Below are 13,090 nucleotides of genomic sequence, written 5' to 3'. Positions count from 1 at the left end.
CGACTCTGTGCCTGCTGCCTGGTGGGGCCCAGGCCTGTGCTGTGCGGTGGGGCCTGACTCTCTGCTCAGCAGATCCGCCGAGCCGAGCCGAGCCGCGCCGAGCCGAGCCTTAGCCCCACCGTGGCGTGGATGGCCCATGGGCATGGGCCCCACCGCGCCGACACGGGCAAGGCACAGGCACGGCCAGTCCGCGCCATGCAGCCTGCCCCGCCAGGTGGGCCCGGGCTGGGCTGGGCCCCGCCTGTGCAAAGCCTGGCCGCCGAACCCGACCCAACCCACCCGCGTGGACATGAAGGAAGGTACCCGTGCCTGCTGCGTGGGTGCGTGCTAGCCGGGCGGCCTCCGTCCCCGCCGCCCCTCGCCCTGCATCCACGTCCATGTCCACGCCGCGAACCTCGCGAACCCAGCCCCGCCACTTTCCCTGTTCCTGTTCCCGCTCGAGAGCACGGAGGCACGGGGCACGGCCGGTGAGCGGCGACCTGTACGCTGAATCAGGGAGTCGTTTTCGTCGGTCTGTTCTTCTCGCTCATAGGGACGCCCCTTGAGTGCGAGAGAGACAGAGCGACGAAAACGACTCTCCGAATCGGTCTGCAGCGCGATGAGACGACGACGACGCGGACCCGCGCCAGGCCCTACTGGTCTGCAGCCTTGAGCCCCGGCTCCAGAACCCATCACTGAGGCGTCCAGTAACGACTTCCTGACAAAGTGACTCCGGGACGGATCCACCCCTCTGATTACAAGTACATCAATTGACTCCAATGTGCACTCAAATATCTTCTTTGAAACTTGTTTTCATTAGGGAACAGGTTGAAGGGAAAGAAACCAGATGTATTTACAGATGTTCCATTTATTTTCAGTTTTGTGGCAATGGACTTTGTACAGAATGAATGCATAAAATCAATGAATGAACGATTGGCGGGAAATAATCCTACAATTCTTATTATTAATAAATGATTTTGAACCCAAGAAGGGTTTTGTCAGGTTACAAGAGAAAATCCTATTGAGTGACCAGGAGACGAGGTGCTATATTCATGGACATCAGTTCTTGGAATAATAATTTAGCAGCATAAGGAAGGCGAATTTGAGAGATCTAGAAAAAATAAAATTTGATATATTGAAGAGGATAGATCTACTTAATAATTTTTGTTACTCAAAAGTACATGTGTATGTGCCTTACCTGAGTCTTATTTTTACACCCTTTGCACTCAAATGTGTTGTTTCGCAGATTAGCTATGGCTATTAAACCACAGAAGTTGCAGACATGAATGCGGTAGGGATCTGATACTTCAAACAAGCGCTCACGAAGGAACTGCGCGGCACCATGGGCAATTTGACAATCTCGTTCCATCTCTCCAAATCGAAGTCCTCCATCACTGTAAAAAGAAAAATTAAAAAATATTTCAATATTTAAACAAATGTTCGGTTAAAAATTGCCTAATTTAAAAAAAAAAATAATTAATATTACTAACCGAGCTCTGCCTTCCATAGGTTGTCGAACTAAAATTTGAACAGGTCCACGAGCCCTTGAGTGAATTTTGTCATCCACCATGTGCTTCAAACGTTGATAATATGTGGGTCCCAAGAAGACTTGGGCATTAATTTTGCGCCCAGTGTGTCCATTGTACATAACTTCATTGCCTCTCAAGTGATATCCATAATCTTGCAGAAGCTGTGAAATTTTTTGTACGTTAACAGCATCATTGAAAGGTGTTGCATCACCAATTTCTCCCTTGTTGGATGACACCTTTAAAAAATGAGAAAACAAACATGAGGAGAAAGAAAATAGAAAACAAACACAACTTGAGTCAACTTTTGAAAACAATTACCTTTCCTTGGAGGCACTCAATCAAGTGACCAATTGTCATTCTTGATGGGATAGCATGGGGATTGATGATAATATCAGGTGTAAGTCCTTCACATGTAAAAGGCATGTCCTAAAATAGAAGAGGAAAAAAGGGGGAAACATGATAACTTTGATTATGAATAATTATGGAATGAGCAAAACAACACAAGTCAATTTACCTCCTGACGGTACTGCACACCACATGTTCCCTTTTGCCCATGCCGAGAAGCGAACTTGTCACCAATTTGAGGAATACGAACAGACCTCACTCGGATTTTACAGAATTTGTAGCCTTCAGAGTTTAATGTGAGCATAACTTGATCTACAATACCAGTTTCACTGTTACGTAAGAAGGTACTGGCATCTCGCTTGGTGTGACGCCGAGTGGTGCCCTCCAACTGAAAAAGAGAAAATTATCAGTAAATAACTTGCCACAAAAATCAAACTACATAAACAAAACTGAAGTAAACTCTTGACTTACATCATCATCTGTTTCAGGGAGCGTAATTGTTTTTCCAATGACTACGTCATCACCAGATACTCGAAGTCCAGGAGCAATGATACCATCGTCATCCAACTTGTCATAGATGGCATTACGCATGCCCTGACAATTGTTGCGATTAGGTTTCTCAAATTGTTCCTCTTGGTCACCAATTCTTTTAGACTCAGCATCTTTGTATGATCGGTAGAAAACAGATCGGAAAAAGCCTCGTTCAACGGCAGTAGCATTCAAAATGACACTGTCTTCTTGGTTGTAGCCAGTATAGCACAGAATGGCAACAACCGAATTGATTCCAGCAGGAAGTTCTCGGAACCGAAGGTATTCCATAGAACGAGTTGTGACCAAGGGCTTGTGTGGGTAGTAGAGTACATGAGCTAGGGTGTCCATCCGGACATGGTAATTTGTAATGTACACTCCCATAGCTTGTTTACCCATGGCACTCTGAAACAGTTTCATAGAAAATGAACAACAATCACAAGATACACACATCATAAGTCTAAAGGTTAAAGGCATACCTGATATGTATTACGGGGACTTTGGTTGTGATCAGGGAAAGGAATAATGGATGCACAAACACCCAAAATCATGGCAGGGTGGATTTCACAATGGGTGTAAGTTGTACAGTAGGCATATTCCTTGTCTTGCCTTAGATCATCAGGAGACATTGCAATCATTACAGTTTCTTCTTCAAGAGTATCAATGTACTCCACCACTCCACTAGCAACCAGCATTTGCCACCTGAAAATTGGGAAGTGAAATAATGTAAAATAGGAATATTTCTTGAGGTAATAACATAGGTTGGTGATAAACTGTAGAAATACTAACCCATAATTATTGTAATCTCTTTCTTTTAACTGGTCAATGTTTCTCTTTTTGAGCAACAACTGACTGTTCTCCACAATCAACAAAGGTCTACAAATTCGGCCAGCATCAGTGTAAATTCGGATTTCACGGTCTCGAATATCTCGGATCATCGACACTTCTGATACAATAATGTCCATCTGTCGACGAAGTTTTCTCAAGGTGGCCATGAGCTGTTCAGGATCTCTGTGAATACCAACCTGTACAAACCCAAAAGTAAAAAGTTAGCTTGGAAGAAAACAGACACAAGCCCAAGTTTTCAGCGAAACAATTTGGAAAGAAAGGTACCATCAGAAAAATAAACAGACAGAAAAGGATTTCTACGGTATCTCAAGTTGCTAACTCAGCCAATAATGGCTCATTCAATTTTGAAACAAAAAAACAAAAAAAAAACAACTTACCCAGCACCCATTTACAAATATTTTTGTGGCATCTGCTATGGCAGATGGTGCAATTTCTTCCAAATTTTCCATACTCCACTCTTCCAAGAACTCCAAAATAGGAGATGGCTGAGATCCGACAGAAATATATGCCATAAGAGCAAGATTTTTCACAAGTCCTACAGCAGCACCCTCAGGTGTCTCAGCAGGGCACACCATTCCTACACAGAAAGAAGAAAGGATAATAGTTAGAGAGTAAGAAAACTAAACAACAGCCACAAAGACCAAAAAAATTAAAAATAATGATGGTACTCACCCCACAGTGTATTGTGCAACTGACGAGGTTTGGCAAGTTTACCATCTCGACCAATGGGGGAATTGACACGCCGAAGATGTGATAAAGTTGAAGCAAAAGTGAGTCTGTTCAACACCTGCAAGAGCACAGAGGGTATTGTAAATCACATTGTAGATTTCAGAACAGTAGCATGCTCATTTAGACCATCACATACCTGAGAGACACCAGCTCTTGCCAAATGGGCTTTCTTCTGATCACCCCAGTTGCCAGTGGCAAGGGAATAACGTAAACCATCAGTAATGATCTTTGTTTTGATAGCCAGCTCAAGATTGAAATCTTTTCCTCGATCAATAAATTTCTGGGCGTACATGCGCACTTCTTTCATGAGATTCTTGAAAAGTCTGTATTTAATGTATCAAAAATGTTATTGGAAATAATACTATTGAAAAGAAATGAGTAAGATGAAAAAAGAAAAAAAACTCACGCTCTGAAAAGAAAGGCTAGCAAGGGACCAGCAAGATCAAGCCGTTTGTTGCCATAATGATCCCGGTCATCTAACTCGCGGCGACCCAGCGCTGCAAGGAGCAATCTGTGCACCATGTACCTGAAACAAAAACAAATAATTCAGAAATTAGAGTTAAGGAGTTGCAAAAGCCAAAGATGCTACTACATGAAGAATCCAAACCTACCCTAAGAAATAAGCTTTCTTTGTTTCACAGAAATCAGACACACCAACATGAGGTAACATTTCCTTTTGCAAGATTTCCTTAGCATACTTGATACGTTTTTCTTTGGTGACACCAGGCCTTGCACCACGAGCACCAATGAAGTTCAAGGCAACATTTTGTTCTTGAATGACAAAAGCCTCATCTAGGGATGGTTTCACCTACAAAACAATCCAGTATAAAAATGTGAAACATTACAATGATTACATCAACATTATTGAGCACTAATTTATGATTCCTTACCATTTCCATCATTTCAGGGTCATCGAAATCATAGATAATGTGTTCTAGAATATCACGATCTGCGACAAACCCAAGGGCACGAAAAACAATCATGATAGGAATTTCTTGCTTGATGTATGGAAGGATAGCAATGATACGTTGACCGATGGCAGACTTTTTGATGCTCTGTTGAAATTGTTAAAAATGTGTAAGACAGGTGATAACTATAAAGGAAAAATCTTAGATGAAATTGAAACAACATACCTGTCCACCTCTGGCCATCATGTTGACCCAAAGTGTGGACGTTGGTCGAGAGGAATGTTCCAGGCATGAACGAATTTCACATTTGTAGGCAAACTTTCCATCTTTCATTGAGAACACATAGACAGTATTTGTAGCCATTTTTTCCTGAGCAATTAGAACCTGAAAGATACAAAAACCTTTAAGATCAGCACCTTTAACAGTGGAAAGTACTACAACTGTACTACAGTGCTAGAAATATACCTTCTCTGATCCGTTAATAATAAAGTAGCCACCAGGGTCCAACGGACATTCATTTAATTCAGTCAAATCACGATCAGTCAGTCCATTTAGCAGGCAATATGTTGACCGAAGCATAATAGGAATTTTACCTGAAGTAATCATGACAAGTAGAGTTAGTTACAATGCGTACTCATGAACTCCTAAATAAAAAAGAACACAAGAAGCAAAGAAAACATACCAATGAAAGTTTTAGAGTGTTGAGTTTCAATAGGTTCCTCTCCTTCTTTTACAATAGTCTTAGTGATATCGACATACAACGGTGCAGAATAGGTGAGATTTCTCAACCTTGCTTCATTGGGCATCATAGGAGAGGGAGCACCATCTTTCTCCCAATGAGTTGGTTTAGAAAGGTAGATCTGCTCAAACTTCAGAAGGTATCGGGGCTAAAAACAAAAGAAAAGTTTTAGTATTAGTGACAGCCACAATTTAAGAAGAAAAGTCTCGGATGAAGTAGAAGGTTTTTACCGGTGTTTCAATCTCTCCAGATGTATGCTGTGCTTCTGCTTGAAGATCAATCTGTGGTGAATCTTCAACTATACGCTGAACGGACATCTGAATGAATTCATCGAAAGAATCCAACTGCTGCCGGACCAAGCCCTTTTCGTCAAAGTAGGCGTTGATGACAATCCAACAAGCTTCTTGCCACAGCTCCGACGAAATTTCTTCCATCTCCTCATCTTCAAAATTATCTGCAAAGAAAGCAACACAACAACATAACCTACGTGGTACATTCATAAAGAGTTTAGACAAAGAAAAATCGTTAAGAGGATACGTGTAAAAATAAGTACATGATGAGATAGATTACTTTTTGAATCGTGAGACGACAAACAAAAGTAATGTACAATTTATTTAGCTTAAACAAGAGATTCATAACCAAGCCGCTTACCGTCATCCACTTCGTACATGATGTTGCCTTTGAAATACCACTCAAATAAACAAAATAATAGCTCGATGCAGTTAAAAAATCCAAGCCATGCAGTTGAAACAACTGCTTGGCTAAGAACTAAGGTTGCGTTCAGAGAAAATTGGAATAAACAGACTGCCTGTCTTTCCGTTGTCAGTTCGCACCGCTTCGGTGCGCCTGAACGCCGCTCAACTGTTTGTTTTGCTTGTCCGTCGTGTCGTCCGCTCCGGCCGCGGTTCGTGGCCAAACCTCACCTCCCCCTTGAATTCTTGTGGGAGGGATGTTCTAGTTGCGGTACTGCCTGTCCTGTTAAGTCATGAGTTAGAGCCCCGGTTTTAGACGATAAATTCCCATTTTGACGGAAGCTTGACTCGAACTAAATGCACTTTTCCACGGTCATGCCTCTCGGGGCCGCAGTGGCCTGTGTCGCCCCGCGGCCGACCCTTTTTCGGCTGCTCAAATGTCGCCCCCTAACCCCGTCGGGACTCCAAAAGAATAGGATAGCTTTTAGCAGTGCCAGTGCAAGGAGCGCGAGCGGACAGAGTGTGGAGCACTTGGATCTCGAGAAGGCCGACGAACTAGTACTGCGGTTCACTGAAGAGGAGAGAACCATTTTGTTGTCTGCTCTGCAGAATTATCAGGCCAAGAAGGTCAAATCTGAGTATGAGGGTGAGAAGGATTTTCCAATTTTCTGTTTTTCTGATCTGCTTATCACCCACTGTACCTGTCATTTTCAATTCAAATTATAGCATTTTCTGGTAGTTTTTGGTTGTCATTTTTATTTGGTTAAATTATTCATGTTAATTTTTCTTTGAGCTCAACAGCAATTTGTTCCTTTTCCTACACATTTAGTCACATTAAAATTTATGTGTATAATTTTCTTCAGGTCAGCTTGCTGCTATACGCTGGAGGTCTAAATTTGGCAGGCCCTCCAAGGTTCCGAATGTTGGTGACGTCGATCCAACTGGCACATTTTGTCCAGTTCCTGAGGATTGGCTGATGCGAAAATATGGTAAGTAGTTATTTTAATTATTTTCAAGAGAAAAATTTATCATCAACCATCTCTACCCAGTTTCCTTTTGACTTAAAAAAATATTATCCTTTGCTGCATTTGACAGTGGAAAAACAAAGTAAGTCTCTTGTGTAATTTTTTCTGGTAGAAGCTGATTATTCTCAAATCTGTCACTCAAATGTAGTTATTTAACACCTGTTTAAATATTTCCCTTCTGCTGCTACTTTTTCATAGTGGAGGAAAATCGTGAGTATACATAAGTGTTGTTTAGGGGAGAACATGTTTGAGTCTTCTCTCATAGGAAAGTGCTAGTGCTCCCTAATTCAGTGAAATCTTTCAGTTCTGTATTATTTGTTTTCCTTTATCAACCTCTGTAGAACCACTCCGACTATTGCCACTAAGTCTTTTTGTCCATTGGTATTTCTTAGCTTTTCTATTGCCATTGATTGTGTGACTGAATCCACCTTAATCACTCTCTGTTCTAGCTGAAACTGTTCCAAAACCTACTTCAAAGCAACTTTTTTCAGGTGAGCTGTTTTTAGAAAAATGGGTTGAAGGAGGATGGAAGGATATTTTCAAGAATGATAAATATTAACCATGTTAACTTATTTTTACAGTTGGAGTACACAATGCTATCCCATTTGTTGGTTTTGGGTTTTTGGACAACGCCATTATGATCATAGCTGTGAGTTGATTTTTGTCTTGCCCTTATCAAATAAATTATAACTGTTATCTTTATCTTATTATCTTGTCTTTTACAAAATGATGAAAATTGAATGATTAATATATTTCAGGGGGATTATATTGAGCTCATGTTAGGATCAGTCATCACTATATCCACAATGGCTGCTGCTGCGCTGGGCAATACCTTTTCTGACATTATGGGCATTGGCTCAGCATGGTATGTGGAGTCATTGGCTACCAAAATTGGTATCAAACCTCCAAACCTCTCACCTATACAGCTCACCATGAATAGGAGTCGCTGGGCTGCTAATATGGTATGTGATCCGAGTCATAATGTCTTGATAATAATTTGACTACATAAACACCTCGGTCACCTTTCTTTATCTTTGTATTTTTCCTAGGGTCGGTGCGGTGGTGTGACTATTGGCTGTCTCTTGGGAATGTTACCTCTTCTGTTTATGAATAAAGACAAAGACAAAGAGAATGACGCTGAAGCTACAAAAGAAACTAAGCAAGAGACTATTGCTGCTGTATGAAGCATGAATTTGTTTGGCAAACAATTACTTTTTGAGTTTCATATTTCTGAAACTAATATTTAACTTCTGACTTCAAATTTTTGTCTTCTTATCTATGGTCTGGGGCCATCCTAAGTACTTCTTAGCTCTGTCTGTAAACTCTATTTTAGCTGCAACTGAGCTCTATTCGTTGCATCTTACAAGGTCCATTAGGTAACATGTCAAATAAATATATATTTATAGTTAATTTTCTCCTTGGTAAGGCTGTGTGATTAACTTAAGTATAAAAAATGTAGATTGCCTTTATTCTACTATGAGGTGCTTTCTAGAACCCATTGCTACATAGAAGTTATTTATTTTCTGCTATCTATTGCCTTGGACCAATCTCTTGCCATTGTGAACTTTTTGGCAACTTGGTAAAAGTGCAACCTTTGCACTTCTTTTAAAGACTACTTCATTGATAGATTTAGATCACAACCATCTATGGTACAAAAAAGATTAAAATTTTAAGGTTTAAGGACTGTGACAGTCTGTAAGGCGTGAAGACTTGAACAGTTTGTCTTTCACTTCTAAAATTTATTGACTGTTCCTTAAAAGTTATTGTTGTCTCTTGTTGGCTTAAGTTTTATAGAACTCTAATTCTTATTGATAATGCTGTTGTCTGTGAATGACTGGAAAACTCCAAATTTTGTGTGTTGTGGTTAGCTAATTTCCATCAAAATCATTATTGGCTTGTTTTGCAATCATGTACTGCCACATGTTAACCTGCCCGAAAATTCTCTCATCATACGAATTTGTTAAGGGTCAATTTCTCAAATTTTGGTGTACATGCTTGTTTTAGTTTCAAAAATAGTTTATTCAACCAAATTTTCTTGGTTTTATGTCATTATTACCAACGTTTCTCCTGTTTGTTAACATCTCAAATACTGTTAGACTCTTGGGTGTTTTTATTATTTGTGTACTGTACATATTACTCTACGTACTTTCAAAGTATGCTTGAAGCTGCAATTAATGTCTCACAGTGACTGTAATGTTCTTTTATTTCTTGTTTTATTAACTTGTAATAATTTAATATCAACTGTTAATGTTACATCAATTCTAGTCTGATGCTTCATGATTGGTGCTTCATGTTACTTGCCCTTTTTTAAACATTTTATTATTTTTATACCTTGTTACAGCTAATTTGCGGTGAGAGTGTGGGAGTGAATCTAAAAAAAAAGAGCAGCTTGCTTTGATTATTTTGTTACGTTCTTGTCTCATGTTATTTGGCGTCTATCTCGTTAATAGGGATGTAGACTTATGTTTACTAGAGATTTAATGTTCAGTCTTAGCGTGTCCTTTACACTTTCAGGGTTTTTAACCAGTTGACTTGGGCAATTTTGACTGTAAGGGAAGTGACCATACTTGTTGTCACATCACAGTCAATTTGTTAATCAAGCTGATGTCATATCACTTTGTAGAAGAAAACTAATAATTAGCTGCCCTGTTGTCAGTTTCAAGAATATTCCTGTAGTGATATTGTTGACTTATAAACCTTGAACTTGTCCTGTCCATAGAAATAATTTTCAAACTATCTGAATGGTGCAGTTACTCTGTACTGTCCTCTTTTTTTTTTTTTGGTGTATGCTGATACATTTTTACTTGCCATGTGCTCTCTTGAAGGAGTCAGCAGGGTTTGAAAGTCAGCACTGCACTGGATCTTGTGCCATATCTATGTGAGGGTGCTGGTAATACTAGGAAGGATAGCAGTACTGCTTTCATTGAAACCAAGTTCGTCCATGTTAAGAAGTGGGTATTTTCTTGGACCATTAATTTTCTTGCAGGCAATAAGATTTTTGAACTTTGAAATGTTTACTTGGTATTCTCTTTTGAGAATAAACTGTTTGTCACCATCTTGTGTTACATAATATGGTAAAACATGTGTCTGTCCTTATAATAAAATTTGCTGTCTTTTTAAAGAGGGTGAAGTCAATGAGTCCCCTGAAATAATTTCTTTTTAAATACATAGTTTATTGTTACGATTAATGCCGTATCCTTTAATTGATCTTGTACACAACCTTCAAAATAAACATAATATTAAATAGAAGAAAATGGTTTCACCTTACAAAATGAAAAGCGTAGTTATTTGGCTCAAGAGAATATCACACACATCTCTCCTTTAACAAAATAGCACCCAAAAAAACTTTCAGAAAAATGAAAAAAAATTGTCATAACACATTAGAAAGGGATTAAAAAAAAAAAACATTTTGAATGCTTGGTTCAGCCTTTAGCTCTTGCTAGGTACAGAAGGTATAATTAATAAACTTGAAGGGGAATCAGACGGGACTGAGAAGATCCTCTATCAATGCGATAACTTAAAGATGCGGCCCAATCTGGGGGAGTGTCAAAACTTTCAACTATTGGGGTCCTGAACCATCTCTTGAGGTCTTTAATCCACTTGAACCAAGAAATGGATCCAGGGTCACTCCAGGAAGAAAACTTAAAATTCGGTTCCACATTGTCCTGCATTGATAATTCTTCAAAATTTCCAAGGAGGGCATGCCTTAGGGTGTCGCCAGAGGGTTTAGAATCATCCAAGCAATTAGTGGAATCATTAGCAAGACGTCCTTGGCATGAGCTGATTGAAGCTAATATAAAGCTTGTAGTCAGGACATCTAATGGCGACTGGTAGTTAGGAGGGGAGAAGCTAGGATCCATAGTAGAATCAGAGGGCACTTGATCAGCTTGAATTGGCATAGTTGACGAGTTGAGGCTGGTTTGACTCAGACCGCTTAATCCATGGATGAGAGGTTGAAGATGACTGACGAGCAGAGTTGAAGCAATAAGGGTCAACACACTTGCAGTGTAACTTGTAAGGCAGACAGCAGATACCTGGGTACAATAAAAATGGATTAGGGGAGAAACAAACACTGAAAGTGTAAATACAATACAGTTATATAGGGTAGAGGTAAAACAAGACTTACAGTGAGAACAGAGTGAGCCAAAGATGCAAGATCAACCTTTTCCAAAAGACAGTCCAAATCAGCATATGAAAACCACCCTCTTCTAACACCTTCATTGAGTGCAACATCTCTTTCTAAGCCTCTGAGCCGTGTCCAAAATGTTTCTTCACTAACATAAACTTCCCACTCCTAAAAACAGATGCAAAATGTTATTTTTCAAAGAATGTTCAAAAACAGTCTGAACATAGAGAGGGAATACTTGCAATTGCATCGAGGAAGTCTCTTTCAAGCTGATTAAGCTGACTTGTAGTGATTCCTGCCGATGTGGCCCATTCTTCATTGATAACTCCGTCTTCCTCACCATCATCTTGCAGAAATTTGGTAGCAACCATCTGAAAATGTCAACAAAATCAAATGAGAACCTGTGAGATAATAAAATATTACAGAGGTAAAAGTTAAAAATGTTAACATCAGAACACATACCAAAGACACTAGGTACAACTCTGAAGGGGAGGTTTCACGTAAGTAGCTGGGGCGAGACGTCTGCAATCTTTCCAGGTATAACATGGCCAGTACCAATGAGCATGGAGACACGCAAGCACTACGAGAGACATCAGATGCCTCTTGCAGTTCCAAGCGCTGAAGACTATGGTTCCGTTGAGCAGCAGAGAATATTTCCGTAGCTAGTTCTTTGAAGGTCAAACATACACAATAGAGTTACTTCTAGGTCCAAATGAAGTTTAAAATGCATCCTATGAATAGTTCGTTCGCCTTACCTGTTACAGGAAGACTCAATCGATCAGAGCTAGGCAGTTGACCATAGTACAAACTCTTCTTGATTCTCGAAGAGAATTTATTGTGATCCCCCATGCTCTGTAACCAGCAAACAAATATCATGAATTTGAAGTCAATGCGCTTCAGCGTTGCATTGAATGCTCTGAAAGACTAGATAGTGGTAAGGCAGATAGAGTGACCTCTACCGCAAAACATCAAAACAAGGAAGCAAGTACACAGCACCACACAGTGGAAGCATGGGATGATTCACACAGTGGTGGGCAGTGGGCCCCCATCGGGGCCCCAGCCCCACGGAAGACAAGACGCTCACCGTAAACTGACTTCTGCGCCTCTTTCTGCAAAACTCCGCACAACCCATTTTCTCCCAGAAAATGTTCACGAGAATTGCAGCATGTAAACAAAGTTTACCGACCCGCCCAGCTCAAGGGCCTAAAGGGCAGAACCACCCAAACAGACTGCAAACAGAACAGACGGCCGAAAGGTTGAAAAGAAGGAGGATTACTGGATCGGTGGAAGCGCAACCGCGATAAGGGGCTTTCTCTTCTGTGATTGGTCGAATCCTATTGGCACTCCTACTATCAAGCCTCCTTGGCTGGTGGGGATCCAGGCAGTTTTCAGAACTCTTGAAAGGCGGTAACTCGATCACGGCCTTCTAGCAGCGAGACGGGTCGGATTCACCGCGAAAATACAAACACAGAAAATGATTCGCGGGAATGTTTGGAAATGGAATGTGAAGTCAAATGTTCCACTGGAAGGAAATTGGAAGGAAAGCCATTGGATGTCTAAGGATGTCGACGGTCATCAAATCACAGGATCTAAACGGTTTCGTGTGGTAGGAAGAACGTTTCGTCTTCGTCCCCCCCGCGA

At 40.5% G+C, this 13,090-nt stretch overlaps 3 protein-coding genes across 4 annotated transcripts; 1 reads left to right on the top strand and 2 right to left on the bottom strand.

The window, feature by feature from the left end:
* Nucleotides 1–829: 829 nt before the first annotated feature.
* On the bottom strand, nucleotides 830–6,453 carry LOC117645996 (DNA-directed RNA polymerase II subunit RPB2). The gene is made up of 19 exons (XM_034386599.1): nucleotides 6,258–6,453; nucleotides 5,837–6,060; nucleotides 5,550–5,754; nucleotides 5,333–5,460; nucleotides 5,093–5,251; nucleotides 4,850–5,014; nucleotides 4,571–4,767; nucleotides 4,366–4,485; nucleotides 4,096–4,282; nucleotides 3,903–4,017; nucleotides 3,608–3,807; nucleotides 3,171–3,406; nucleotides 2,861–3,083; nucleotides 2,325–2,786; nucleotides 2,023–2,241; nucleotides 1,827–1,934; nucleotides 1,470–1,744; nucleotides 1,178–1,373; nucleotides 830–1,090 (listed from the first exon to the last, which is right to left on the bottom strand). Exons 1-19 carry the CDS (start codon nucleotides 6,274–6,276, stop codon nucleotides 998–1,000), a joined length of 3,531 nt encoding a protein of 1,176 aa, XP_034242490.1. The 5' UTR covers nucleotides 6,277–6,453; the 3' UTR covers nucleotides 830–997.
* A 35-nt stretch (nucleotides 6,454–6,488) lies between these two features.
* Nucleotides 6,489–10,511, top strand: LOC117646006. Of its 2 annotated transcripts, XM_034386627.1 has the most exons (8): nucleotides 6,489–6,944; nucleotides 7,162–7,287; nucleotides 7,394–7,405; nucleotides 7,522–7,533; nucleotides 7,773–7,814; nucleotides 7,905–7,972; nucleotides 8,082–8,285; nucleotides 8,373–10,511. In XM_034386627.1, exons 1-8 carry the CDS (start codon nucleotides 6,656–6,658, stop codon nucleotides 8,505–8,507), a joined length of 888 nt encoding a protein of 295 aa, XP_034242518.1. In that variant the 5' UTR covers nucleotides 6,489–6,655; the 3' UTR covers nucleotides 8,508–10,511. The 2 variants fall into 2 exon arrangements, with proteins under 2 accessions (XP_034242518.1, XP_034242526.1); XM_034386635.1 differs by lacking the exons at nucleotides 7,394–7,405; nucleotides 7,522–7,533 and having other exon boundaries at nucleotides 6,493–6,944.
* On the bottom strand, nucleotides 10,476–12,741 carry LOC117646004 (protein CNPPD1). The gene is made up of 6 exons (XM_034386613.1): nucleotides 12,534–12,741; nucleotides 12,205–12,301; nucleotides 11,912–12,117; nucleotides 11,692–11,820; nucleotides 11,450–11,617; nucleotides 10,476–11,357 (listed from the first exon to the last, which is right to left on the bottom strand). The coding sequence occupies exons 1-6, from the start codon at nucleotides 12,579–12,581 to the stop codon at nucleotides 10,782–10,784; spliced, it is 1,224 nt and encodes a 407-aa protein (XP_034242504.1). The 5' UTR covers nucleotides 12,582–12,741; the 3' UTR covers nucleotides 10,476–10,781.
* Between the last annotated feature and the right edge of the window lie 349 nt (nucleotides 12,742–13,090).

This window comes from Thrips palmi, unplaced genomic scaffold (genome assembly GCF_012932325.1).
Source record: "Thrips palmi isolate BJ-2018 unplaced genomic scaffold, TpBJ-2018v1 HiC_scaffold_10, whole genome shotgun sequence".
In the NCBI taxonomy this organism is placed as follows: Eukaryota; Metazoa; Arthropoda; class Insecta; order Thysanoptera; family Thripidae; genus Thrips; species Thrips palmi.
This window is presented reverse-complemented; position numbering and strand designations above follow the sequence as displayed.

Excerpts from the sequence above, each read along its gene's own strand:
- LOC117645996 (XM_034386599.1), bottom strand. Across the intron at positions 4,018-4,095 it reads CAAGAGCTGGTGTCTCTCAG|GTGTTGAACAGACTCACTTT; the intron begins GTATGTGATGGT and ends GTGCTCTTGCAG. Across the intron at positions 1,935-2,022 it reads GTGTGCAGTACCGTCAGGAG|GACATGCCTTTTACATGTGA; the intron begins GTAAATTGACTT and ends CTTCTATTTTAG.
- LOC117646006 (XM_034386627.1), top strand. The coding sequence starts at position 6,656 with ATGCACTTTTCCACGGTCATGCCTCTCGGGGCCGCAGTGGCCTGTGTC. Across the intron at positions 6,945-7,161 it reads GGTCAAATCTGAGTATGAGG|GTCAGCTTGCTGCTATACGC; the intron begins GTGAGAAGGATT and ends AATTTTCTTCAG. Across the intron at positions 7,815-7,904 it reads TTCAAAGCAACTTTTTTCAG|TTGGAGTACACAATGCTATC; the intron begins GTGAGCTGTTTT and ends TTATTTTTACAG.
- LOC117646004 (XM_034386613.1), bottom strand. The coding sequence starts at position 12,581 with ATGGGTTGTGCGGAGTTTTGCAGAAAGAGGCGCAGAAGTCAGTTTACG. Across the intron at positions 12,118-12,204 it reads ATTGAGTCTTCCTGTAACAG|AACTAGCTACGGAAATATTC; the intron begins GTAAGGCGAACG and ends TGACCTTCAAAG. Across the intron at positions 11,358-11,449 it reads TGGCTCACTCTGTTCTCACT|GTATCTGCTGTCTGCCTTAC; the intron begins GTAAGTCTTGTT and ends TATTGTACCCAG.